This window comes from Rhyacophila brunnea, unplaced genomic scaffold (genome assembly GCF_057557595.1).
Source record: "Rhyacophila brunnea isolate RB1 unplaced genomic scaffold, BYU_Rbru_1.0 scaffold_5, whole genome shotgun sequence".
Classification (NCBI taxonomy): domain Eukaryota; kingdom Metazoa; phylum Arthropoda; class Insecta; order Trichoptera; family Rhyacophilidae; genus Rhyacophila; species Rhyacophila brunnea.
The window spans coordinates 20383648-20406153 of NW_028233170.1; the positions used below are offsets into that span (position 1 = coordinate 20383648).

The 22506-nt window shown below is 31.8% G+C and overlaps 1 protein-coding gene across 2 annotated transcripts; it reads right to left on the reverse strand.

Moving 5' to 3' along the window:
* Window positions 1–228: 228 nt before the first annotated feature.
* Window positions 229–15772, reverse strand: Lim3 (Lim3 homeobox protein). Of its 2 annotated transcripts, none has more exons than XM_085955791.1 (7): window positions 15300–15772; window positions 13856–14030; window positions 10004–10236; window positions 7558–7756; window positions 3587–3738; window positions 1956–2132; window positions 229–403 (listed from the first exon to the last, which is right to left on the reverse strand). In XM_085955791.1, the coding sequence occupies exons 1-7, from the start codon at window positions 15400–15402 to the stop codon at window positions 267–269; spliced, it is 1176 nt and encodes a 391-aa protein (XP_085811917.1). In that variant the 5' UTR covers window positions 15403–15772; the 3' UTR covers window positions 229–266. The 2 variants fall into 2 exon arrangements, with proteins under 2 accessions (XP_085811917.1, XP_085811918.1); XM_085955792.1 differs by having other exon boundaries at window positions 7558–7741; window positions 10004–10206; window positions 15300–15751.
* Window positions 15773–22506: the final 6734 nt, after the last annotated feature.

The window sequence follows — 22506 nt, forward strand, 5'->3', positions numbered from 1 at the left end:
ATTATTTAATTGGTGCTCATTAAATTTGATATTTTCTTAGTCAAAGCTGAATATAATCATAAATTAAAGTTTTTTAGTCTTTATAATATTTCAGATTTTAATAAAATTTAATAATAAAGATTCGTTTTGACAGTCATTTTCGAGGTGTGTATCATTTACACGTTTACACATGTATCTCAAAGCTTTCATAGAATTGGTGTGATATTTAATGGGACGCTTCTGCACTATCTATAGTAGGCGGGGGGCACATGTGGCCCGGGACGGTGTCAGTATCGTGGCACAGGTGCCTCGCCCAGCCAGGAGTCGGGCGAGGGCGGGAAATCGGGGTAGTGAGGAGGGCTGGAGCCGCTGCTGAGGTCAGAACCGCCGCCCATCGTCCCATGGGCGCCGCCTGCAGCGTGACCTATAAAGATACGAACAATAATTTATTGTTATCGGCGCAATAACACAATACCATTATCGATCGATGCTACCGTTTAACTGAGTTTGCATTTAATCCAAAATACATTCGATTTTAATTCTGATATAGCTACTTACTGACATCAACTAATTTTTGTTCATCCACCTGTTACGTATTACTATGGGTATACGTTACACCAGCATATAAACCAACTGACATTTCGCGAAATATTTAATTTAATATAAGAACTAGATAGAACCAATATACAAATATTTTATTAAATCCTTACATTTATAATAGAAAAAAAAACATAAATGACCTAAGTAATTACTTTAATGTTTTTTTTATTATGCGCAACCCACGACAGCTGAACTGGTAGAGCGACTGAATATCATGCCACAGATGGCGTGTTCGATACCCAGTTGCAACATGACAATTGCATCGTGATTAGTATACCTACTTTTATGCATATTATGTACCTACTAATAATATTGTAAGTTCCTACATAATGTAGGTATAGTATAGAAATTCATATTGATTTGAAATTTATAAACAATTTTAAAAAAAGCCAAGAATATTTCGTTTAATTGAAATTTAAAAAATGTGTAGTACATACTTATCCCAGATAATTAAATAATCCTCAGGGCCGGCTTCTTATGCTCAATGAGACATTGTCAACTAATAGGAAATGTTTATATATAATATGAGGCATAAGGACCAAACGATGTTTTATCCTCGTTATCTGCAGGACTTGCAATTGCAATTAATGAAGAGCTTATGGCAGTTAGTCGTTGGGTAAATAAATAACTTTGCCTTTAAAAAATTTGTTAACATAAGCACCTGTATGATTGTATATTTTATATCAATGTCCAATAATTGAAGCAAATAAAATCTGTCTCGATAATTATTGAATTATATGAAATAAGTACCTACTTACTACACGTTGTGTTTTATTTTAATTAATACAATGTATTTTCATGATTAATTGACAGTTGCCACCATTAAAAGAAAAAGTACATATACTTATAGATTTTTCCTTATACGACTTTTCATTATACGACGTTTAAGCTGACATTATTTATGTTAACCCAATGCTTACGGGCCGCACAAAATTGTGTTTTTGCTAATTGCTTTTCAAATGCAAATTAACACGTTAATTAAAAAATTAATTAAAAGAGCCCGTAAACATTGGGTTAAGATCATTATTTGGATTCTACGCACAGTGTTATTTCTAATACATTCTTAAAAATCATGATATTAAGTGTTTGTAAGTACTGGAATTAATCAGCGCTCGAAATGGTTTAGATTTTTTTCGAAAATTATAAAATGTAATTTTCTATTATATACCGACGATGCGATTTGTATCAAACTTTAAGAAAAATTATGAAGAGTATAAATTAATTTAATATTTTCTTAACAATTTACGAATCAGAAAGCAAAGTATAATATGTTAGTGAAACGGAGTGATTTTCACAAACCGGATCTGTGTTCCGGTTCACACCGGTCTATTTCATATCCTTGAATTAATTTAATACAGTGATACATATTATCTTACCAATTGAAGTGTATACAATCTGCTCATTGTATGGATATGGATGAGAGCCAAGAGGTAAAGGTGAAGAGTGTTCAGCCAAGTAAGGTGGAGTGGCAGCCGCCAGATAGCTTCTAGTGTGTGGGGATGCCCCGTCCTCTAAGCCCATGTGAACGGTACTATAGCTGTCGTTACTGAGATCTGAAAAGATAATTTCAAGATTAATAATATATTATTTAGAATATAAAAAACAACTAAACGTAATTATTATGTTCATTATTAATCAAACAACATATTATTTTTAAAAATAATAACTTGAATTGGGAAGGTAGTTAGAAATTGAATATTAGCGACGCTCATAGGCTGGCTGTCTGGAAAGCGGTACGGGACGTGGGGTAGACTTAGAGCTTGTCTAAACGACGAGTGTCTCACTGCGATACGCGAGTGCATGTAGACGGCTCAATGAGGTTACCTGTACCTCGACCGCGCGCGAAAAAGTACGCGCGGTGACTACGTGTGGACGGCTCAATGAGGTCACATCTACCTGGAATGCTCGCGAGTTTTTGAGCGCGAGGCAAATCGCGCCATCTGGACAAGGTCGGAGGGAAACACAGCAAACTTGTGCTTGCCATATTATGCTCTTACACTGGTGCGTAAAAGGGTGTAACTACATCAATGGAGATTTATTCAGATGACATATTTGATTATAATTTACATATAATCAACCGTTTGTCAAAAGCTATCGAAATGGCTCATATTTTTTTGAAATAATAATAATGTACTGATTATTTTTCTATTCATAAAATTTATATAAAAATAATTACAAGATAAAAAGAACTTTTTATATACCACGTTTTTAAATTTTCTGTTGAATAATATAAACTTGACAATTCTATGTATTAATAGAAACTTTTTATTGTACTTGATAGAAATACTAAATAAATAGAGAATACTGACATGTCATTTTGACATTTCATATTGATTTCCATAGTAACGCACATATATATTAATAACTTAGTTGCTAGGACCCCCTTAGCAACCAACAATAATAACTTTCCATACAAAACAGAATTAACTGAAAATGAATTCAATTCTGCTTAAAAATGGCTAAAAGTATTAAAAGAATGCATTGTCGACGTGTTCTGATATATTATAAAAGGTTCAAAGGTCTAGCTAGTCGAGAAGTTAGTTAAAAATCTTCAATCGTCCAATACAAATCTTGGACAAACAAGAAAAAAATTATACTGGACAAAAGAAAAAATCTTTAACGGACAAACAAGCATACGAGCTAATAAAAACGTGGTAAAATATACTAATTATCGTTTTAAATTATAATTTAGTCTTGATTAACTAAACTTAAACAAATACATATAGTTTGTCTTGATAGTTTTGTGACAACTGAAATAGCTATCGCTTAATTAGAATTTAATATAATTGATATTATCATCTTAAAACAATCGAATTCAATTAATACTTAGTGATACCTAACTGTGCTGAGTTCCGTTTTGATAGTATCATTTGATATGGAAATTCATAGCCGAAGTTTTAGTATGAATATAAAAAATACACTAATGGTACAGGTAACTATGAAAATTAACATTTTTGCATTCAATAATGCAATCAAAATGTACTAAAAAAATGATATAAGCCCTTACCGTGATGACTATAGCTATCCAGATCAACTTTGAGTTCATCTTTGTCCAACAGCTTGTCATGTCTTGGCGAAGATCCACCTTTCATCGATCTAAAGTATTGACTCCATCGGGTTCTTCCGGCATCTTTTTTCAGTCTCTTTTCTTTTGCTCGTCTAGAATAAGATGGTTTTTATGACATGCATTACAAATATTACATTAAAATCTCTATTGGTACTATTATTTAATTGTAATCCATTTCGTTGGTATTATTGGTTACAGCTTAGCAAAATATTTGGTTCAGATATAATTAGGTAAGTGTAAATCACTTAATTGGCGAGGAATAGAAATTAAATTCTTGAGGTTGTGTGTATACAATATGTGTATTATAATTTCATTACAGAATACGGCTTAATGACGCTTCTTTAAGACGCTGACAATGAAGTCCTTTTCGCCATTTTGGCATCGCAAGTACGAAGTTTTTTCCCGAATGTGATATTTTTATAGGTAATATAAAAAAATGAAATATCAAACTAAGTTTAGACAATAAGTATTGTATCAAATGTTCGATTGTATCTGTCAAAGAAGTTTAAATATAAGAATATGATGAGAAAAACTCTTGTTGAATTTTTGGCGTCGGTAATTACCGGTACAATAGGATACGTATAGATGACTAGGATAGTGTGTATAAGTCAAATTCCAATCCTTATTTATGATAATAATTTTTAAAGATATAATTTCTACAATGATACTTCGTATACAAATAATCAATACACGAATAATATTAATTTCCATCGCTCTGTACCGAAATTATCTTCCTATCATCTAAAATTTATATTTCGAGCCAACAAAATTGCAAAAGATGTGAACACAATACTATGTAAAAAAAATAATTCATTGTTATATGGATATTTATGCGTATTTATTATCAACTCATAAATCATATACCTACATACCTAACGTATTTTTCATAAAGTTGCCTTTGAGAATAAGCGCGCCTATTCCGTGGAAAATCAATATGATCCGCCATTTTGTCATTTCGGTTTGGTTTGGTACCCGATAAAACCTCCCCATTTCATTTCTTCCTTCTGCTTTTATTGCGTTCAACGTAACGTAAAGTTTAACTGGCAAGAGGTGAGCTTCGATTAAACACAAACCAACAATTCAACACCTATTGCACATTCTCACACAACCATAAATAACTAAACAAGAATGAATACAGAAAATATGGAAAATATTTTCTGTCGTAATGATTTAAATATTCAACAGTCTATTTGAGAAATGTTTGTTAAGCCATCAACTTATTGAAGTTTGTGTCTAAAAGTATAGGTAGAGGATAGGAGGTTCCTACCCTAACAGATACACTCTCACGCATGTACACTATCATATATTTAACGATGCTTTTAGGTCGTATATTTTATTTTGTATTCGGAAAATTATATATTGTCTATACACATACACCGCCATACGGCAATACAGCTTTTATGTATTAAAATGCCTCTATTTATTTTTATAGCTGACACTTGATAGGCCCATTTATTTCATGAAATTACATTTACCTGCACATAGTTTCATGCCCGAAAATAGTGAACCACATTTCTTGAAGAAGAAACATATTTTAAAAATACATTTCAACATTAATTAACACAAACGTGCATTGCGTGGATGAGCATTAATTTTAAATTTGATTATAGTACACTATATAACAGTTAAAGATTTAATTAGATTATTTTACTTAGATAATTATACGAACTTTATTTTTGTACAAGATAAAATCATGAACATAAAATTTGTCAAACTACGTTTTTATTCAAAAAATAATTATTATTCATAAGATTTGAAAATGTAACGTTTTTTATTGAAAATACATAATAAATATAAACACCTCAGACAAATATACCTACTAGAAAAAATCTTTTTGAAAAAAATACGACGCCCACGGTACTTATAGCGGCACGGTTTTGTGAAGATAAGAATATATAATATAAACAATATATAGGAATTGTTTATAGTTTGAATTCAATAATGGAAACTTTTCAACCGGATATTGAGAGTTTTAATCAAAACCGACTATAGACAGACCGGGGCACTAAATTGTCAGTTACTATGATAGTGTTAGTTATTGACAAATGCAATGAAATAACTTGTTCGCAGTAAATGAAGATTTTTCATTTTAAATTTCGTTCAAATCAAATTAACGTATTATAACCATTTAATTTAATATGAAACCATTGTCATTTTAATGAGACAACACTCAAAGTATGAGCAATAACTAGCACTAGATTAATTTAAAGTTTTGTATCCTGTTTTGTATGCCTGTCTATGATGGGTCTCGGTTTTAATATCAACAAGTGCTTATGTAGTCAACATTCGTGAAAGTATTTTTCTTTGGATTCTACCTTTTCTTTTATTAAATTTATGAGACAAGGGAAACGATTCGGAAAGTTCCGTCTGTTTTTCCTGCATTCGTTGAAATGCGTCTTACGTTATTTCCAACTAATTTAAGATAATTTGGCGCCGTCGCGACGCTTACTACAACTTGCATCAATTTCAATAAAAGAAGTAGGTACCTACTTTTTTGTTTGAAATCTTGCGTCTGTAAAAATACTAAAATGCTTTGACGCCCTATAAAATTAATTTCAATTATACTGTGGAGATTTTTTACAACGAATTCAATAAAAAACGAATGCAACAACGAGTGGAAAACATTGGAAAAGTTTTTTACATAATTTTTCTTAATAAAAAAAAATATATTGTAGTTATAGCGCACTCTGTCATTAATTTATTCTACTAACTTCATACACACTGGTTTTATCTCATTTATAATATGACCTATTTGTTACAAACTTTTTCAAAATGTTTAAATAGGATCAGATCAGTGACGTCCCGTGGGGGTAGGCAGGTTATGCAATGCTTAGTGGCGGCACATTATAAAGGGCGAAGAATGATGGAATGAATAAAACTATTTTAACTTTTGAGAGCAGTGGCGGTTTTCATTAATATCTTTTAGTTTAAATCAATATCTTAGTTTAAAATTTAATAGAAGCATAAAAACTCCCGACAATATAACTATTGTGATGCAGTGCGTAAGGAGCTGGCCTTTCATCCGGTTTCGATTTCCGATGAGGACACAATATATTTATGTGATTTTCTCAAAGCCCGTGTGTTTTTGATTGTTTCATTTCGATTACTAAATACACTACCTACTGTCCTTGGGGCTCTAGACCTGTTGTAGTATTAAAAAAATAATTGTAATACTCATTATAATACATTTTGTAATGGCAATTTATCCCATAGGATTTCTTGCAAGGGTGCTTTCAAACCTATCAGCGTCACATAAATCACTTATTTAAGCGCACCACTGTTTGAGAGTATTTTTCGTGAAAAATCTCTAATAATTTAAAATTAATAATAAGATAGATAACTAACGAATTTGCAATTTGAAACTAAAAATAAATCTGATTAAGGGCTGCACTTTGCCTAGAGACATCACTGGATCAGATGAATTAAATGTTATTATTTCATACTCATAATGATATATTAGAATGACTGAAATTAAGAATTCCATTGCAGGGAACACTATGAAGGCACCTAAATGTAGTTTTATCACATTGTAATCATAATTAATTCACTACTTAAAATTATTACTCAAAATTAAAATGCATTATGCATAGGTATGGACGTAATAAGTGAAATGTCGTGTATCCCGTTGAATTCTCGTGACAGACACAAGCATAAAAATCAATTTATTACTTTTATTAGAAATCATCGTTCAAATGAAAACTCAGTAAGTACATATTATTTTAGATACATTTTATGCACCAATGAAAAAACTTATAGGAATTGAGGTTTTATACACGTGTGTTTTTATGGTGATTTTGAACGTTTATCTGAAATAATTTTCCCATAATATACATCATATAGATTACAATACGACTTCTCACACATCAGTAAATAACAATTAGGTATTTATTTTTAAATTTAATAAAACTCACCTGTTCTGGAACCAGACTTGAACTACCCGCATGTCCAGTCCTGTGTCTTGGGAAAGCTGCTCCCTCACGTGTCTTGCCGGCTTGGGGCTGTTATTGTAGGCGCTCTTCAGCGTCTCCAGCTGCTTGGCGGTAATCGTCGTTCTTGGTCTCTTATTGGGAGAGTCTCCATCCAGCGAGCCCCCATCTAGCATGTACACACCTTTGGGATAACATTAATGCAGCCTTTAGAAGTACGCTATTTGAAAAAAATCTGTCTAAAACTCTCCTTTGTCTTTTAGACATTGTTTTATATAATATGCTGAAAACGCTAGTGCTTAATGCTCCATTAGAATTATAGCACATTTTTTTCAAAAAATAATAAATAAAAACTGTTAAGAGGTTTGAATAATACTAATTGTAATCATTTAAACAATATTTAGCTACGTATGTCGTATAAGGGTTGAAAATATGGGATATCTTCGGGAGTTACAGAGGCGATTGCGAAAAATACGAAGACACGTCTTACTGCTATTTGAAGGATTGGTGAATTTAAATTGCCACGGAAATTATGCTTGTGTAAACATTCGTCGAGTCATGGACCGCGAGGGCACGGGAGCGGAAGGCAATTAATGCCTTAAAAATGTCGTGTTGGCGCCGAATACTTCGTATTATTTCTTAGACAGTACACAGGTGAATCAGTCAATCATCTAGAGAATATAGATTTATATCAGAGATGCATTCTGCAGTTTTTTCGGATCGGATAACCTGGAGAGACTGGTGGTTTTGGGAAACCTCCTGGAAAGACAATGCAGAGGAAGAGCCTCGCGATCAAGTGAAGGGGCTTACTGGGAGTAGTCTTCACGTAGTCCTGAGATAAGCAGAAGACCGAGTGGGGTGAAAAGAGAGGAATTGAATATATGTAACTCATTCTGATTAATATTTGTATACTTTTAAAACTTTATATCTTACTAGTGCAAAATTTCCCAGGAAATCAAGTTAAACTAAATGGTAAATTAGTAACGCTGATTAATAAGAGAGGGCAAAACCTTCACCTGTTCTGTAGACCGGATCGATTTTACAATACCGATATCAACAGATAAACAAAGTAATCTCGTGATTTTTTCAATTAATACTGTATTCTTTATTTTTTTATGAAATCATTTCAATTAAATTTTATTTGATTAACACTTCTGTCGTGTAGTAAGAGTATTTCCGCGTAATAAAAATTATATAAGTGTTATTAAAAAGAATTGCTTTTATTATTGATACAAATAAGAATTACTTTACTGATGCAATACAGATAATTGATAAGTGCATTTTCCAATGTATATAATATGTTTAATTTATTTGAAATGGAAGTATATTATTATATCTTTCGTATACTTGGTCATTACGTGTTTATATAATCATATAATGAAATTAAACATATAACCGATTCCAAAAATATTCAAGTAACTCAACGACATGTACGTTTCCAATTTAAAGCTATTTTTGTATGAAAAATTATTATAATGAATGAATAATTAAATTGACTTCTTTAATTTTATTATTTTAGACAATTTAATTTCTAAAAGGTTTGTAATATTTTACAGAACCAAATTTACCCTCGAAATATACATGGACTACTACATATAAATATAATTATATATATATTATAACTTATCTAACCCTCACGTTTTTCACCTTTATTTATTGTGTCATTAAATATAATAAAGTACATATTTAAGACACCTTCTACATTAACGGCCCACATGCCCAACGTAGGTCAAAATTGAGATTTTATGTTGTTTTCAAATTGAAGCCTGAACATTTCTTAAACGTTGTAGATAATCTATTTATATAATTTTGAGGTCTTATTATCCTTTATTTTAAATATTTGATGACTGCATAAAGTATTTTTTTACATAGAATAATACTTATTAAAAAAATGACAGAGGAAGATGCCGCACTTATGTTTATGGCTTAAGAATTTCCGTGATACTACAGAAGTGTTCCAAGCAGAAGCCGATAAAAACACCTTGATGGTAAATGATCTCTGATAAGTGTATAAATAATAAAATTACACTACGAGTCCATAGATTTAATATGCCCGAGTCCTTTCATCTCGTAATAAACAGATAAATACAGAAAAGGGTGACGGCAGAAGAACCTCTATCTGCATTATAATAAAGGAAAATTTGAAAACGCGTTAATTTGTATAAGTGTGTCATTAAATTTAAATTTTCCCAATTCGTCTTCGCCCCAACGCCAGATGTTTATACATATGATATAATTATGACGTACTTAAAGGTGAACTTTGCCTACATAGCAATAAGGGCGATTCTTACAGATTTTTGTCAAATGTCCATAACCTTTTCTGGAAAAAGTTACCACTTTACTTTTCATAACATAATAATTAACTAAGTTTTTACTGACAGTAGGTACCTATTATACCATCCTATTTATAATAATTTCAATGGCTCCTCACCCTTTGCTCTGGCAGCTTCATAGTCAGTCTTGCAAACGAGTTTCCTGTCCTCCATGAGATAGAATTCATCCCCGGTGTTGAGTTGGCGGGCGCAGACGACGCACGAGAAGCAGGGGAGGTGATAGACATGGTCTTGCGCGCGCCGCACCACCTGGGTCGGGGGGATGCCCTGCGCGCACCCCGCGCACTTGCTGCCGAATCGCCTGCACCCACAGCGCGCGACAAACACAATCCTTTATTTATTTTGCATGATTTTCACAGACAAATTATCTTACATTCAATTATAAAACAGTATTATTACACAATATTTGAAGGTATCCCTTAAAAATGACTACAAGATAATATAAAGAGTATGACGTATTACTACGTAGGTATATAAATCGTATTATTGTTCCCAGCGGCGGGTTTTTTTGACGCAAATGACGGAGCTGATTCATCAGAAAATTAAAAAAGGGAGACCTCCGAAGAGTTACAGCCAGCAATAAAGTTAGTAAAGTAGGTATATTGAAATTTAAAAAAAATCGTATTTTTCACAAACTAAGTGTCAAAAACAAATGAGTCACGTAAGAGTAGGCAGGTCAGAAAATAAAAACTTAAAGCAGAAATTACGAATATTAATTACACAGATTGTTGATATTAGATTCCGTTGTTGTGCCATTTTCCCGATTGCGGCAGTAACGTACTCGTATTATGATGTAATACCTATTAATGGAAATCTATATATGTATGACATATGTGTTTGATTTAATGCACCTATATTATTATAATCCAACTACTTCTGTTATATTCGTGTTTTAGTGTAAATTCATGAAAACTATTTTCCAAATACTAAATTGGTCGATATACTGTTGTATGTAGGTACCTATTAATGTATTGTACTTTACTACTTTGTAAGAAATGCTACTGTTTCAATTAAACCATGTTTGTAATTTATACAATTTATACTAATTGTTCCAAGTCAACTAATTTTAACGTTAGAATACTTTCAATTTCTAATACATCTGAATAGCAATCTTTTATTTACCAAATACATAGTTTTGGTTATCCAGAAGGAACTGTATTAACTATTTTACATTACATCACTTTATGAAGACTATGCAAAGTCTGTCATGTTGTTTAATTGGCTCTTGAAACGATAATATTTCTCTGTGACACATTGAAAGATGGCGGACTGTTTTAATGTTTCGTCATTATGTACGTATGAAATACGCAATTGTTTTATGATTTTAAATGTAGATACTCTAAATAATGATGGCTACATCTTCTAGAAGTGTTCTGAAATGTGTACGGAAAAGGAAGACCTACGCAAGTCGGCCCAACTAGCTGATGAGCCTATCGAGCAGTTCCACTATGTCACCACAAAGATCAATTTTGTTATACTTTGATACAATTCGAGACGTCATACTGCAAACCCGAAGATCTTTGTATTAGCTTTTGTCACGTATTAAAATTTTTAGTTTTGCCTCTACATGTTCTTTTCTCCTGCTCCTTAGACTTTTTGAGTATTAAAAAAATTAACAATTCACATCTAAATGTAAGGTATCACGATACACCCGACTAAGATTATTGCGAGACGTATTGCGAGGCGAGTGTGGTTAGATTAGGTTAAGCTAGTTCATTTATGTTTTAGTATATTTGCGATGTTATACACGTGAGGAGGAAAGGAGGAAGGTCTCCTCTCAACCAAGTTTAATTCAAGTAACAGTAGAAATGTTGCATACTCTGGTACCACAAGAGTCATGGGGATTTTATCCTAGGATACTCTCAGGACAACTTTGTTTCAATGGGTGTTTTAAGCTCTTCTGTAAGATTTTAAATCGTACATAGGCTCTTTATCTTCGCAAAGCAAATATAATTCACTATAATCAAGTTTGATTTGTTATGTTATAGAGATAACACTAATGCAATATAATCAATGAACTACAAGAGCTATCTAGCAAATAATAGTACATTGTTTGCGTTACCAATTGATTATAAGCGATCACGGTCCCAACATCAGTGGCCTACCTTCTTACGAAAAATATTTTTTAATTGGATATTGACGTACCTACCTATATAATCACTTTATTTTATTAAACTTATTTAATTTGCCAACGAAATCTGTCGTATATGTAAGAAAGTAAGAATTTATTATAAAGAAAAAAATATGCAATAGCGCGACATCTGTCTTTAACAAATTTGTCTAATTATTAGCCGTGAATATAGATGTTTTTGTATGAATTTTATGTCACGTGACCGGATGTCTGAAGCAGTCTAAACAAAACGATAGGCGCTAATGCGTAAGCCTAAAATCTTTGCGTATAATATATTATTAAAATAAATTTAATTTAATTTGATTTAATTTATTTAAAATAGATTTTAAAAATAAAAAATAATTTTGATTGTATAAATGTTTAGGAAAATACATAACTTGAACTCATCGCTCAATTTTATGGCATCAGTGAGGTATTGAAATTTTATCAGTAGTAATATCGTATTATCTTCTTATGTCTCGTAAATATACCTGATAAGTGTGTTCTTTTTCTCTGATCTCCTCATTGCCAAAGTCACCCTTCGCCACTGCCCAACATATTGGATAATTAATCGGATGGTTAACAACACCTGGTAAATTTTGATATCGAAATTATTAACAGTTCAATGTAGTCCAATCATTAATATAACCTACACTTTATTAACATTTTCTTTGTTACTATAGACTGCTAATTCTGTTTTTATTTATAAGTTGAGTCCCACTTAACTTTATATCACTGCTTGGATGCCTCTGTTCTGTCATTAATTTCCACTGCCAATTCCAATTCGCTAATCTGGCCTCATCATCAGCTTCGCAAATTTATGCAATCTGTTTATTTCTTGTCTCATCTATTTATATATTTAGCTTCAACTGTATACTCCGGTTTCGATTCCATATGTCATAATTATTAATCTTAGGCAGGTTTTATAAATTCGTATTTTCTGTCTATTGTTAGGTCTCTGTTTTTTGACTAATGTGCCGTAGAAATTCTTAGATTTACTTACTAATAAATTGTTCAATAATATAACTTGTTAACTAAATGTGAACACATTTTATTTTTACCTAATAGTACCTACATAATGATCTTACATCGCCATACGTTATTTATTTCCTAAATAAGAATTTAGATGTATTTTTTTTTAATATGTAGATATCTAAGACAACTTCCCAATTAAATTTTAAAGTAATGCTTTTTAAGATATTTTTTTAATTCCACCGAACAAAATTTAGATACAATATATTATTATATACTCTTGTTGGTTTTAGGTAGAGTTTTATAAAATGTATATTTTAATATAAATTTACTGCTTACTCGTATAATACTAAATAATAGTATGTTAACAAGTTAAGTTAGTAAGTGTCAACAACCGAATACAATTGGATAGAGTAGTAGAATTAGTAAGTGCAGGAATTGTGGAATATGGGCGAAACTCATTTATGTAAACAGTTTTATATGTAGTTAAACTTTAAAACTGATACAATGCTGTCGGCAATTCACGGGACCGTTAACTACTAAATCAGTTAGTCATGTTTTTGTTAATCTACTATTTCGTGCATTTATGGAAGTTGACACTATTTTCACTATCGTGTTTGATTGGCTGATAATCTGATAAAAAGTAAATGAATTAATTGTGTGTGATTGTAAAGTAGTGATTTTTATTTAATTTAGATTGAATATGGCTGGATGATTTATGAGAGAATTTAACCTTTGATATTATACACCTACGTATCTTAAATTGTTTCTGTAATAATGAAAAATCCAATTATAATACATAGATAATTTTAAAATAGATACTGTGAGCTTAGGATCCTATTTTTCGATTAATCCAGATCCTACTTACTTAAAAAAGTCATCTTTGCAGTAAAGTTGGCCATTTCTTGCGAAGCATTTGTCAGAAAGCTGTACCCGGCATTCAGAACACTGCAAACATTTCGCGTGCCAGGTTCGTTCCAGGACTTTCAGAATAAATCGGTCTAATATAAGTTTCTGGCATCCACCGCATTTTGGTATACTAGCTGTAAAGAGAGAGAAAAATAATTATATACATATTGCTATAAAAGTTTATGTTAAGAACCTCTTACAATAATTGGATCTTGGATGGAAATGGTAAGAAGTATATAATAAACCCTTGTTATTCAACTTTTCAGTATATATTAATCTTTGTATCAGTAAATTTAACTACTGTTATTATCAAGTAAGATAAAAGATGTTTCAACTTGTATGTTACACGTAGGCGCCGATTTAATATAAATATGGTTATAAGCCAAAATACATTTGTAGTATTTATTAAACAAATATTAAATAAGTATTCAATGTTAACGCAAATAATTAATAGATTTATTGTTATATAAGTTAACGAAGCTTAATTTCCAATAAAAACTAAAGAAATTCAAATATTGTGTTATATTAAAATGTATAATAAATAAGAAAACAATCATTGTGAATATTTAAGCGAACGTTATAAAAACATACTGAAATTATTCATAATACTGTATTATGTTTTCTTCTTCTCTTATGATCGCATTATATCTGAGGGTTTTTATACTGTTATTCCCAACTCTGATTTCAACATAGATTTTTATGTTGTATATTTTTATATTGTATTTGGTGATATATTATAATAACATAAACTTTTCAAGTTTAAACAACATGCCAAGTAGATTTTTTAATATAATATGATGAAATTAGAATATCTAAATGCAAATGTTCTATATATATTAATATGTGAGTAGTAACTACTACAAAAAACGCAACCGAAAGATATTAATAATAATAAATATAAATATGTGATTATGACGATTTATTTAATTTCAGCAAAAAATACAAAGACTAATTGAATCATGCATACGTTATAGGTACATATGAATTTTTATACTTGCGAGTAATTCGCAAAAAACTTTTCCCAGTTTTGTTAAAATGTATGAAATATAGGCAAATCACCATTTTGATGAGTTTAGATTTAAGGCATTCGCTATTTCCAATATGGTAAAAGTAAATAAATGAGCAGGTATAAAATATGGTATATGATATTTTGCAACAAAAAATGCATTTTTGCATGATTGTATAGTATATGGCATTGCAAGATTCAATTACTTATCTATGTTTTAGATTTTTACGATTTTTATTCGTAGTTTATTACATATTATTTGTGTACCTAGTTTGTTCAGTGAATCATAGAATAATTATATTAGTTGACTGTGTAAATTAATATAAGCGATAAAATTGCAAAACTGCTACTAAAATGATTAAGGAAATCAATTTCACACAAACAAAAATATTCTTACAAATAAAAACTTCAGGCAAATGTTCCAGCTGAATGGGTGGAACTCTCAAATCTGCCGCGGATGGCAGATTTTCACCACGAAACATCGTCATAGCAGACATCATCACACAATACACAAATTATAATTCAAAATTAAACAAAAAATATATGTTTAAATCACAACATATTGCACATCTTTATCACAAAAGCTCTGTGGAACTAGCTTTCATTATTTTATACACAAATAAATGTAGATAGTAAAGAAAGCTTAATGTATAAATATAATAAAAGTGTATTCATGTCGGTTTCATATTTTAATGTTTAATTTGATGGGCATTATAATGGTATTGCTAATAATATGCATTAATATTATTGTAATACATCTTGATTATTCACTACAAAGAACTTGTTTGACGTCTGTCATTGGAAATTATCTGCAAATTATATTCTGACTATGCCCGACACAGTTATCGCGACGCGTGCGCGTCCCCAACTGCGTTGCGGCGCCCCCCGCCTACGAGCGCCTTATCAGCCCCCGCGGGCGGACATTTTGCCGCCGCCGCTTTTCCATTGGGCGCCTCGTAGTGCGACGCCCCGCCTACGCCCAGAGCTTTCGCGGACCCCACTACGACGCTGCACAATGGTAAGCGCCCGGAGCTTTATATTCTGCGATAAGCTCCTCTAGTATGTAACCATTTTCATCCGTAATGTCTTCTTGAGCTTTCTGAATATACTTAGTCTGTCGGCGCATTGTAACTTAAGTGAACATGATATAAATCATATCTCATCCTCCTTTAACATGTTATGTTGTAAGTAATGTAAGTGTAGAGATGATATTAAATATAATGATCAGTATACATATCTAAAGATATATTTAAAAAAGATACTCGTATATTGAAATTTTGTATCTCGTTATTAAGTAGTTCATTGTACTGTTTATCACTTTTCCTAGAGGAAAGGAAATTTAGACAGCATGAAATTCACAAAAGATCATTTATATAGGTTTATTTTTGTTAACGCTGGAATTTCAAAGAAAATTTGAAGACGCTGGATTATAATTTCGATTATTACATTGTTCACAACGGTTAATCTACAATTAATTAATTGAACATAGGTAAGTATTATATTTGGCTGAAGACAATAAGGTGTTACAACTTAAACAGCAACACGTCTTTCGACATCAACAAGAAACACTCAATTTCCCATTCATCATAAGAATTATTAGTTTTGGTCTCATTGCACTCATACTACTGTACAAAGAGTATAGCACGTGACAATAAAGGGAACTACGCCTCGGTTTAGAGCACAAAACATATTCACATTGTCCCGTTTTTATACTCTTGCGGCAAGCCGTGGATTATGCAATACAAATCTAGTGATATGACGAAGTGACGAAGGCTTCAAATTAAGGTTGATTTGAAAACGGTTTTCACGGAAGATGGTTAATGTAACAAAAATATAATAAACATTATAGGTTGAGTAAGTAACTAACAAAAATCTCTTCGTAAGTACACTAATTTATAATATGTTTGATGTTAATATCAGGTTCAAAAACGGTGGTATATTTATATTATTAATATTATTTACTAAACGATCATATTATTGTCACATTACCTTCTATTACTACCATGGCCCTTACAAGGGGGGGGGGGGGCTAACAGGGCTCTAATCTGGGGGCCCGGGCTTAGAGGGGGCCCGGCGTGGCAAGTCGACAAGTTAATTGAGAAAAACACAAATTTGCTCTAATAATAAAAAAGTCTAGAGAAAGACTGATATAATTAAATGATAATTCACGCGTTGAATTTTATTTTATAATTATGTTATGTGTGTTTCCTGATTTAGAGTTACAAAATGGCTTTTTATCCAATATGGCGAAGGATTCCATGTTACTTGGGTACCACAAAAGGAAGTCACGATCAGTGCTTCATCATAATATGCTGAGTGCCGACAACTCAATAAATTAATTGGATTTATTTAAAAATCGCTAAAAATACACGGAATACCGTTAACCCCGGGGTTCTGTGGAAACCACTTGGGGAACACTGCTGTAGAAAATCACACCCTGCCTTGGAACTTAGCGATAGGTAGGGGGGCCCGCCATAGATCCTGGCCTGGGGGCCCGCTATAGGATGTGGGGGCCATGATTACTACTAGTACCTACTACTACTTAGGTATAAATAATTTTAGATATTAACATATTTACAAATAATTATTTATATAAAAGTTACTTTCGTACTTTATAGCGCCTCTATACGTGTATGGATTTACTTGCAGCAATAGTGTGTATTTTAAACTATCGCGATAATAACTGTTTACACATAAAAGTGCTGACTGTCTCGCCAATCTCATTCTTCAAGAGTAAACGAGACGCGATGTTGACATTTTATAGTAGGTACTATTTCACAGGTAAATCGGTTAACGTCAAAATGAGTCTATGCGCGGTGTAGTTCGTTTTTTTACCGGCAGGTTTTCCATCATCGTTCTACTGCGCAGTCGCGGATATCGAACAAATCTCTTCGCGTGAAAATTTAGAAGCTTTCGAAGCTTTTTTTGATTCGTGCATGAAATCTTGCAACTTGCATGATAATACATATTTACACGTGAATCTTCTTGATATTGCCGCGATAATACGTACTGTCAGCAATGTATTCACGTGTAAACGGGGTATTAGTCATTATTATGTTTTATGACATCATTGAATTCGCACGTCTCTAATAGTATAATATTAATCCCACATTATTATTAAACCCCTCCTCTAAAACTACACATTTCCAATGCAATCTTCTTTTTAAACAAAGCTTTTTTATATGATATTTATATCAATGTACCTACATATGCATTGATCAAGAATAACGATAAATGTGTATCGCGACATTTGCCAATATTGATATTTAGTCACATATGAGAAAGCAATAAAACTGCACAATACGGTAATAAAATTATAATGATTTATAACCGCGTAGCTTTGGTCATAATAAATGTTCCGAGTTCTGAGTATAAATCAATGGAATAAAAGCACTGGCAACATCGTCCAATATTTATTTTTTAAATAATACAAATAACATAATATTATAGCTATCATACTCAAAAATATATACCTTTAGGTATAGGAAACTTCCATGGAAACCTAGTCCTAGTAATTAATATCGATCTATTAGGCAACTATCTCCTAATTTTTAAATGTAAAACTTTCCGTTATTAATAAATTAGTGTCGGTACTATATGTCACAAGACCCCCCTGGTTTGGGGAGGGGGCGTTAGTAGGTTATTTTTTCAAAAAAATGCATTGCGTAAACAAAACATACTTATGTTATCCATCTTACAGCTCATCAAAGCATGCACTGAGGGTAACTAGAATGTACTATACTATTATTTCAATTAATAAAGATGTTTCTTACACCATTTTATTGCAAAGTTTCTTGCAAATATATACATACTTCTATTTACATTAAATGTTCTATTTCTGATAAAATAATCGTTGAAAATTCACATACTTTATTACAAATATGTTTCTTTTGTACACTGGAAAAAAATCGCCTGCGGCGTAATTTTCTTTAGTAGATATAACATAGTGTGCTTTGTTTTTAATATAAGTTTTAAACTTTTACGACAATTTACATTTGTAAGCAATTCGATAAAATGTTTTTGTTTATTATGATATAAGTAAGGGGGCAGATATTTTTACGATTATCCCAGACTTTAAAGTAACGCTAGTGTCAATAATGTATTTATTTAATGTAAAAAGTAGTATTATTAGAAGATAGTATAGTTATCAGTGGCGAAGGGTGAAGGTAGGCTGTTAAGATCCGCCATGAATAGCGCACATTAAACTTTGTCAGTCATACGTATTTGTTTTCATTGAAATAAGACTACTATTTACAGAATTATGGTTGATTGATTTTGAATTGAATTGATTTTTAAAAACTAGCCAACACCGTCTGTAAACTGTCGTCTTAGTTCAATAAAAGCAAATACATATGATTAACAAAGTTTAATATGCACTATTTATGGCGGATCTTAACAGACTACCTCCACCCTTCGCCACTGATAGTTATACACGTTATAGTAATCGATCAAATAAATGGTGAATAATTATTAATACTAGTATAATATACCTCCACACTGCAGCTGAATGTGATTAATTTTATAAAGTTGAAATGAAAAGATAATGTGAATATATTTTTTGACGAACTGAATATTCTTGGCACCTACCTAAATAAATTCGGCTGTAAATGTGCCTCACATTTTTTTCAATGGTAAATAACGTAAAATCGTATTCATTTGTCTGTTATGGGGCTATATGCGGCTTTATAGGGCTACACATAATAGTGAAGGTTATATTAATGTATTTGAAAATTTATATTGTTAAACATTTAAACATACACACAATGAAAAAACAACAAAAGTTTTTGCCACCTACTGGATTCAACTCATTAGCCATTACTTAAAAAATGGCCGCTCTACCATCTAGTTCTAGGCCCTAGGATCTAGGCAAAGTAAAAGTAAGTATTATAATAACCTGTGCTATTGTTTATGAGTGGCTATGTTTGTATAAGCAAGGTAGGTGTACAACAAGAATGTTGTTCTAAAATTTATATATTATACCCCATTGATATATATTATGATCTATTTAGTGTTTTATAACTAATTTAATGATGGTGAACAGTTGATGAAGTAGGTATAATGGTGTGTAGTAATGCGGAGTAATAGCTCAGCAAACATTAAAAATATTTACGTAATATAACTTGAAGAAAAATATAATTTAATAAAATGTACTATCGAATTATTATAAAATAAATACTACATATAAACATTATTACATACTACGTTTACGGTTTGGGGATGCTCCTTATGTACAGCATCTACACACCGCACGTCACTGGTATAAGTATACGTACCTATGTAGTCTACTATAAATTGTATGTTTTCGATAAATGTATCACTTGTGAATATATATTCATTTGCGTGTAAACACACCGACCCATTTGTCCCTTTTGTGCCTTGGACAAAACACACTTTGACTCGATATTTTTAATCACAAAAGCACACAGCGTTCTCTGTTTATCAGATAAAGAATTACATGTCCGCTGTATGGCGCAAGTCTCGTTACAAATAATAACAGTAATTTCACAAAAGCACTTCAATTAGTGTGGACGCACGGGCGGCGCGTGGCTCGTGGGCGGTCACAATAATCTCTCGGTAGGGAGAAAAGAGCAAAATAAGATTTTAATGGGTTCGTGATCACATGCCAGATATAAAAGATAATCTGAATTTCGATTGCGAAAAGTGCATATGAAAGGATGTTGACATTCGCTAAATATACATACGTTGACATTGCATTTCAAGTGATATTAAATTCATTGGATAAATAAATTGAATATTCTGAGTACGCTCATAAACGAATAGTTTTGATAATACCAATATGGATTCACATAATATCGTTATGATATTGATGGCCAATACAAAAAATGTGTACTTAATTTTGATTGAGTCAATTTCTGAAATCAGAAGCATCGGGTATTTGTTCTCCTAAGTGCAGAAATAACCTGCTAATTTTGAAGGGCAAAAGTTTTGTCCAACCAAATTACATTGGAAATCGATTTATTTTACTTGTCTGAGAATGAGTTTTGGTGGACATAATATATTAATATGTATAATAATTAGATCACTCGGTGTACTGATTTACTGATTACGAATTTGGATAGTTTACTAGTCGTATCTAATGGCTGAAAACTATTGTTCTAGAGATTGTAGGTATATAATATGCTCCATCACGAAATTATAGTATATTATGATAAAAAGTCTAAATTAGACAATTTTATGGTATACATATACATATGTATTCTAAATAGCACTATCATTCACGAGTAGTAGAATAACTAGCAGTCGATGGTTGTCATGTAGTTTTAAATTTGAATAACGTTACCTATCAAAGTTTAAATAATAGATGGTCGACTATCTATGGACGTTCTTAGGGTGGAATTTCATATTTAAATTTGTTTATATCGTATTAAATTGATGTATATATGCATTTAACACTCGAAAAATTGACACTCGATTTGACTTTGTCAACCAAATATCAGAGAATTTGGGTGTCAGTGGGAACAAATAGTTTTAGCCTAAAATTAATAAAATTGCTTTCCGCAAACAAAATTTGTCACTTAAAAATGACTAAATTAGTTTAGTGATGGTACCACATTAAAAACTAGTTAAATGAAACATAATGTAAAGTTTGAAAATTTAATAATTGAATAAAATCCAGTGTTAAAAAAGCTGTAATTTTTGACAGGTAACCGAGAGTGAATAAAATTGTGATGATTACGAATTCACATTGATATTCCCAAACATTGATAAAATGAGAGAAAATTTTTAATATTCATCATTCGCATATAAAAATTTGAAGGTGATTCCTTCGTTCTAAATTACCTAATTCCAGGGCTCGTAATAGACCGGAGCGCACCGGAGCGCCGTTACGGTTCGTGGAATCTGTAAAGTTATCGCTCCGTCTTGTGGTTAAAATTTTGACCGTCTGAGCTAGATATGCCATATAAAAAAAATCTAGCACATTTATGTTTATAAAATACTCATAAAATTTGATAACCATGTTATTATCTTCAGAAAATTTTCGAGCGCTCCGGTTCGTAAACTTTTCCATTTCGAGCGCTGCCTAATTCATACTTCGCCTTTTTATATACCTAAATGGCAGGGAATCGCAAGTTTTTCGCCTATTATAACGCTTGGGAATTCGTGATTTAGATAAGTAGTAGAAAAAAATCATAGATAATACGTATTTTATGAACGTCCTTTTCGTTTTCTACTCGCTTCAGTAGACCTATCTTAACGTTATGCGCAGACGCGTTTCGGCCATTTGTTCTTGGGTAACTACGTGCTTTGTCCTCGGTACTCCGGGCTTAAACCTGCCTTGAAACACGGTCTATCGTTAAAATGCATTTTCATTGCCAACGTCTTGGATGAATCTCGAACCTTATGAAGGAGATAAAAGTACGTTTCTCCGGCACGTGAGTGAATCGGAAAAGGCACGGATATTTTATAAAAGATTGTAACTCACCAGAATAATGGCCGCGGTACACAGAAAAATGTAGCAATAGGATTTTATTTTCAGTTGTAAAGTCGTTACTTCTAATATCATTCCTTTAAATAATCGAAGATTTAAAATATGCATACTTATACTTATATCCATTTTGATAATATGATAAAATTACTTCGCT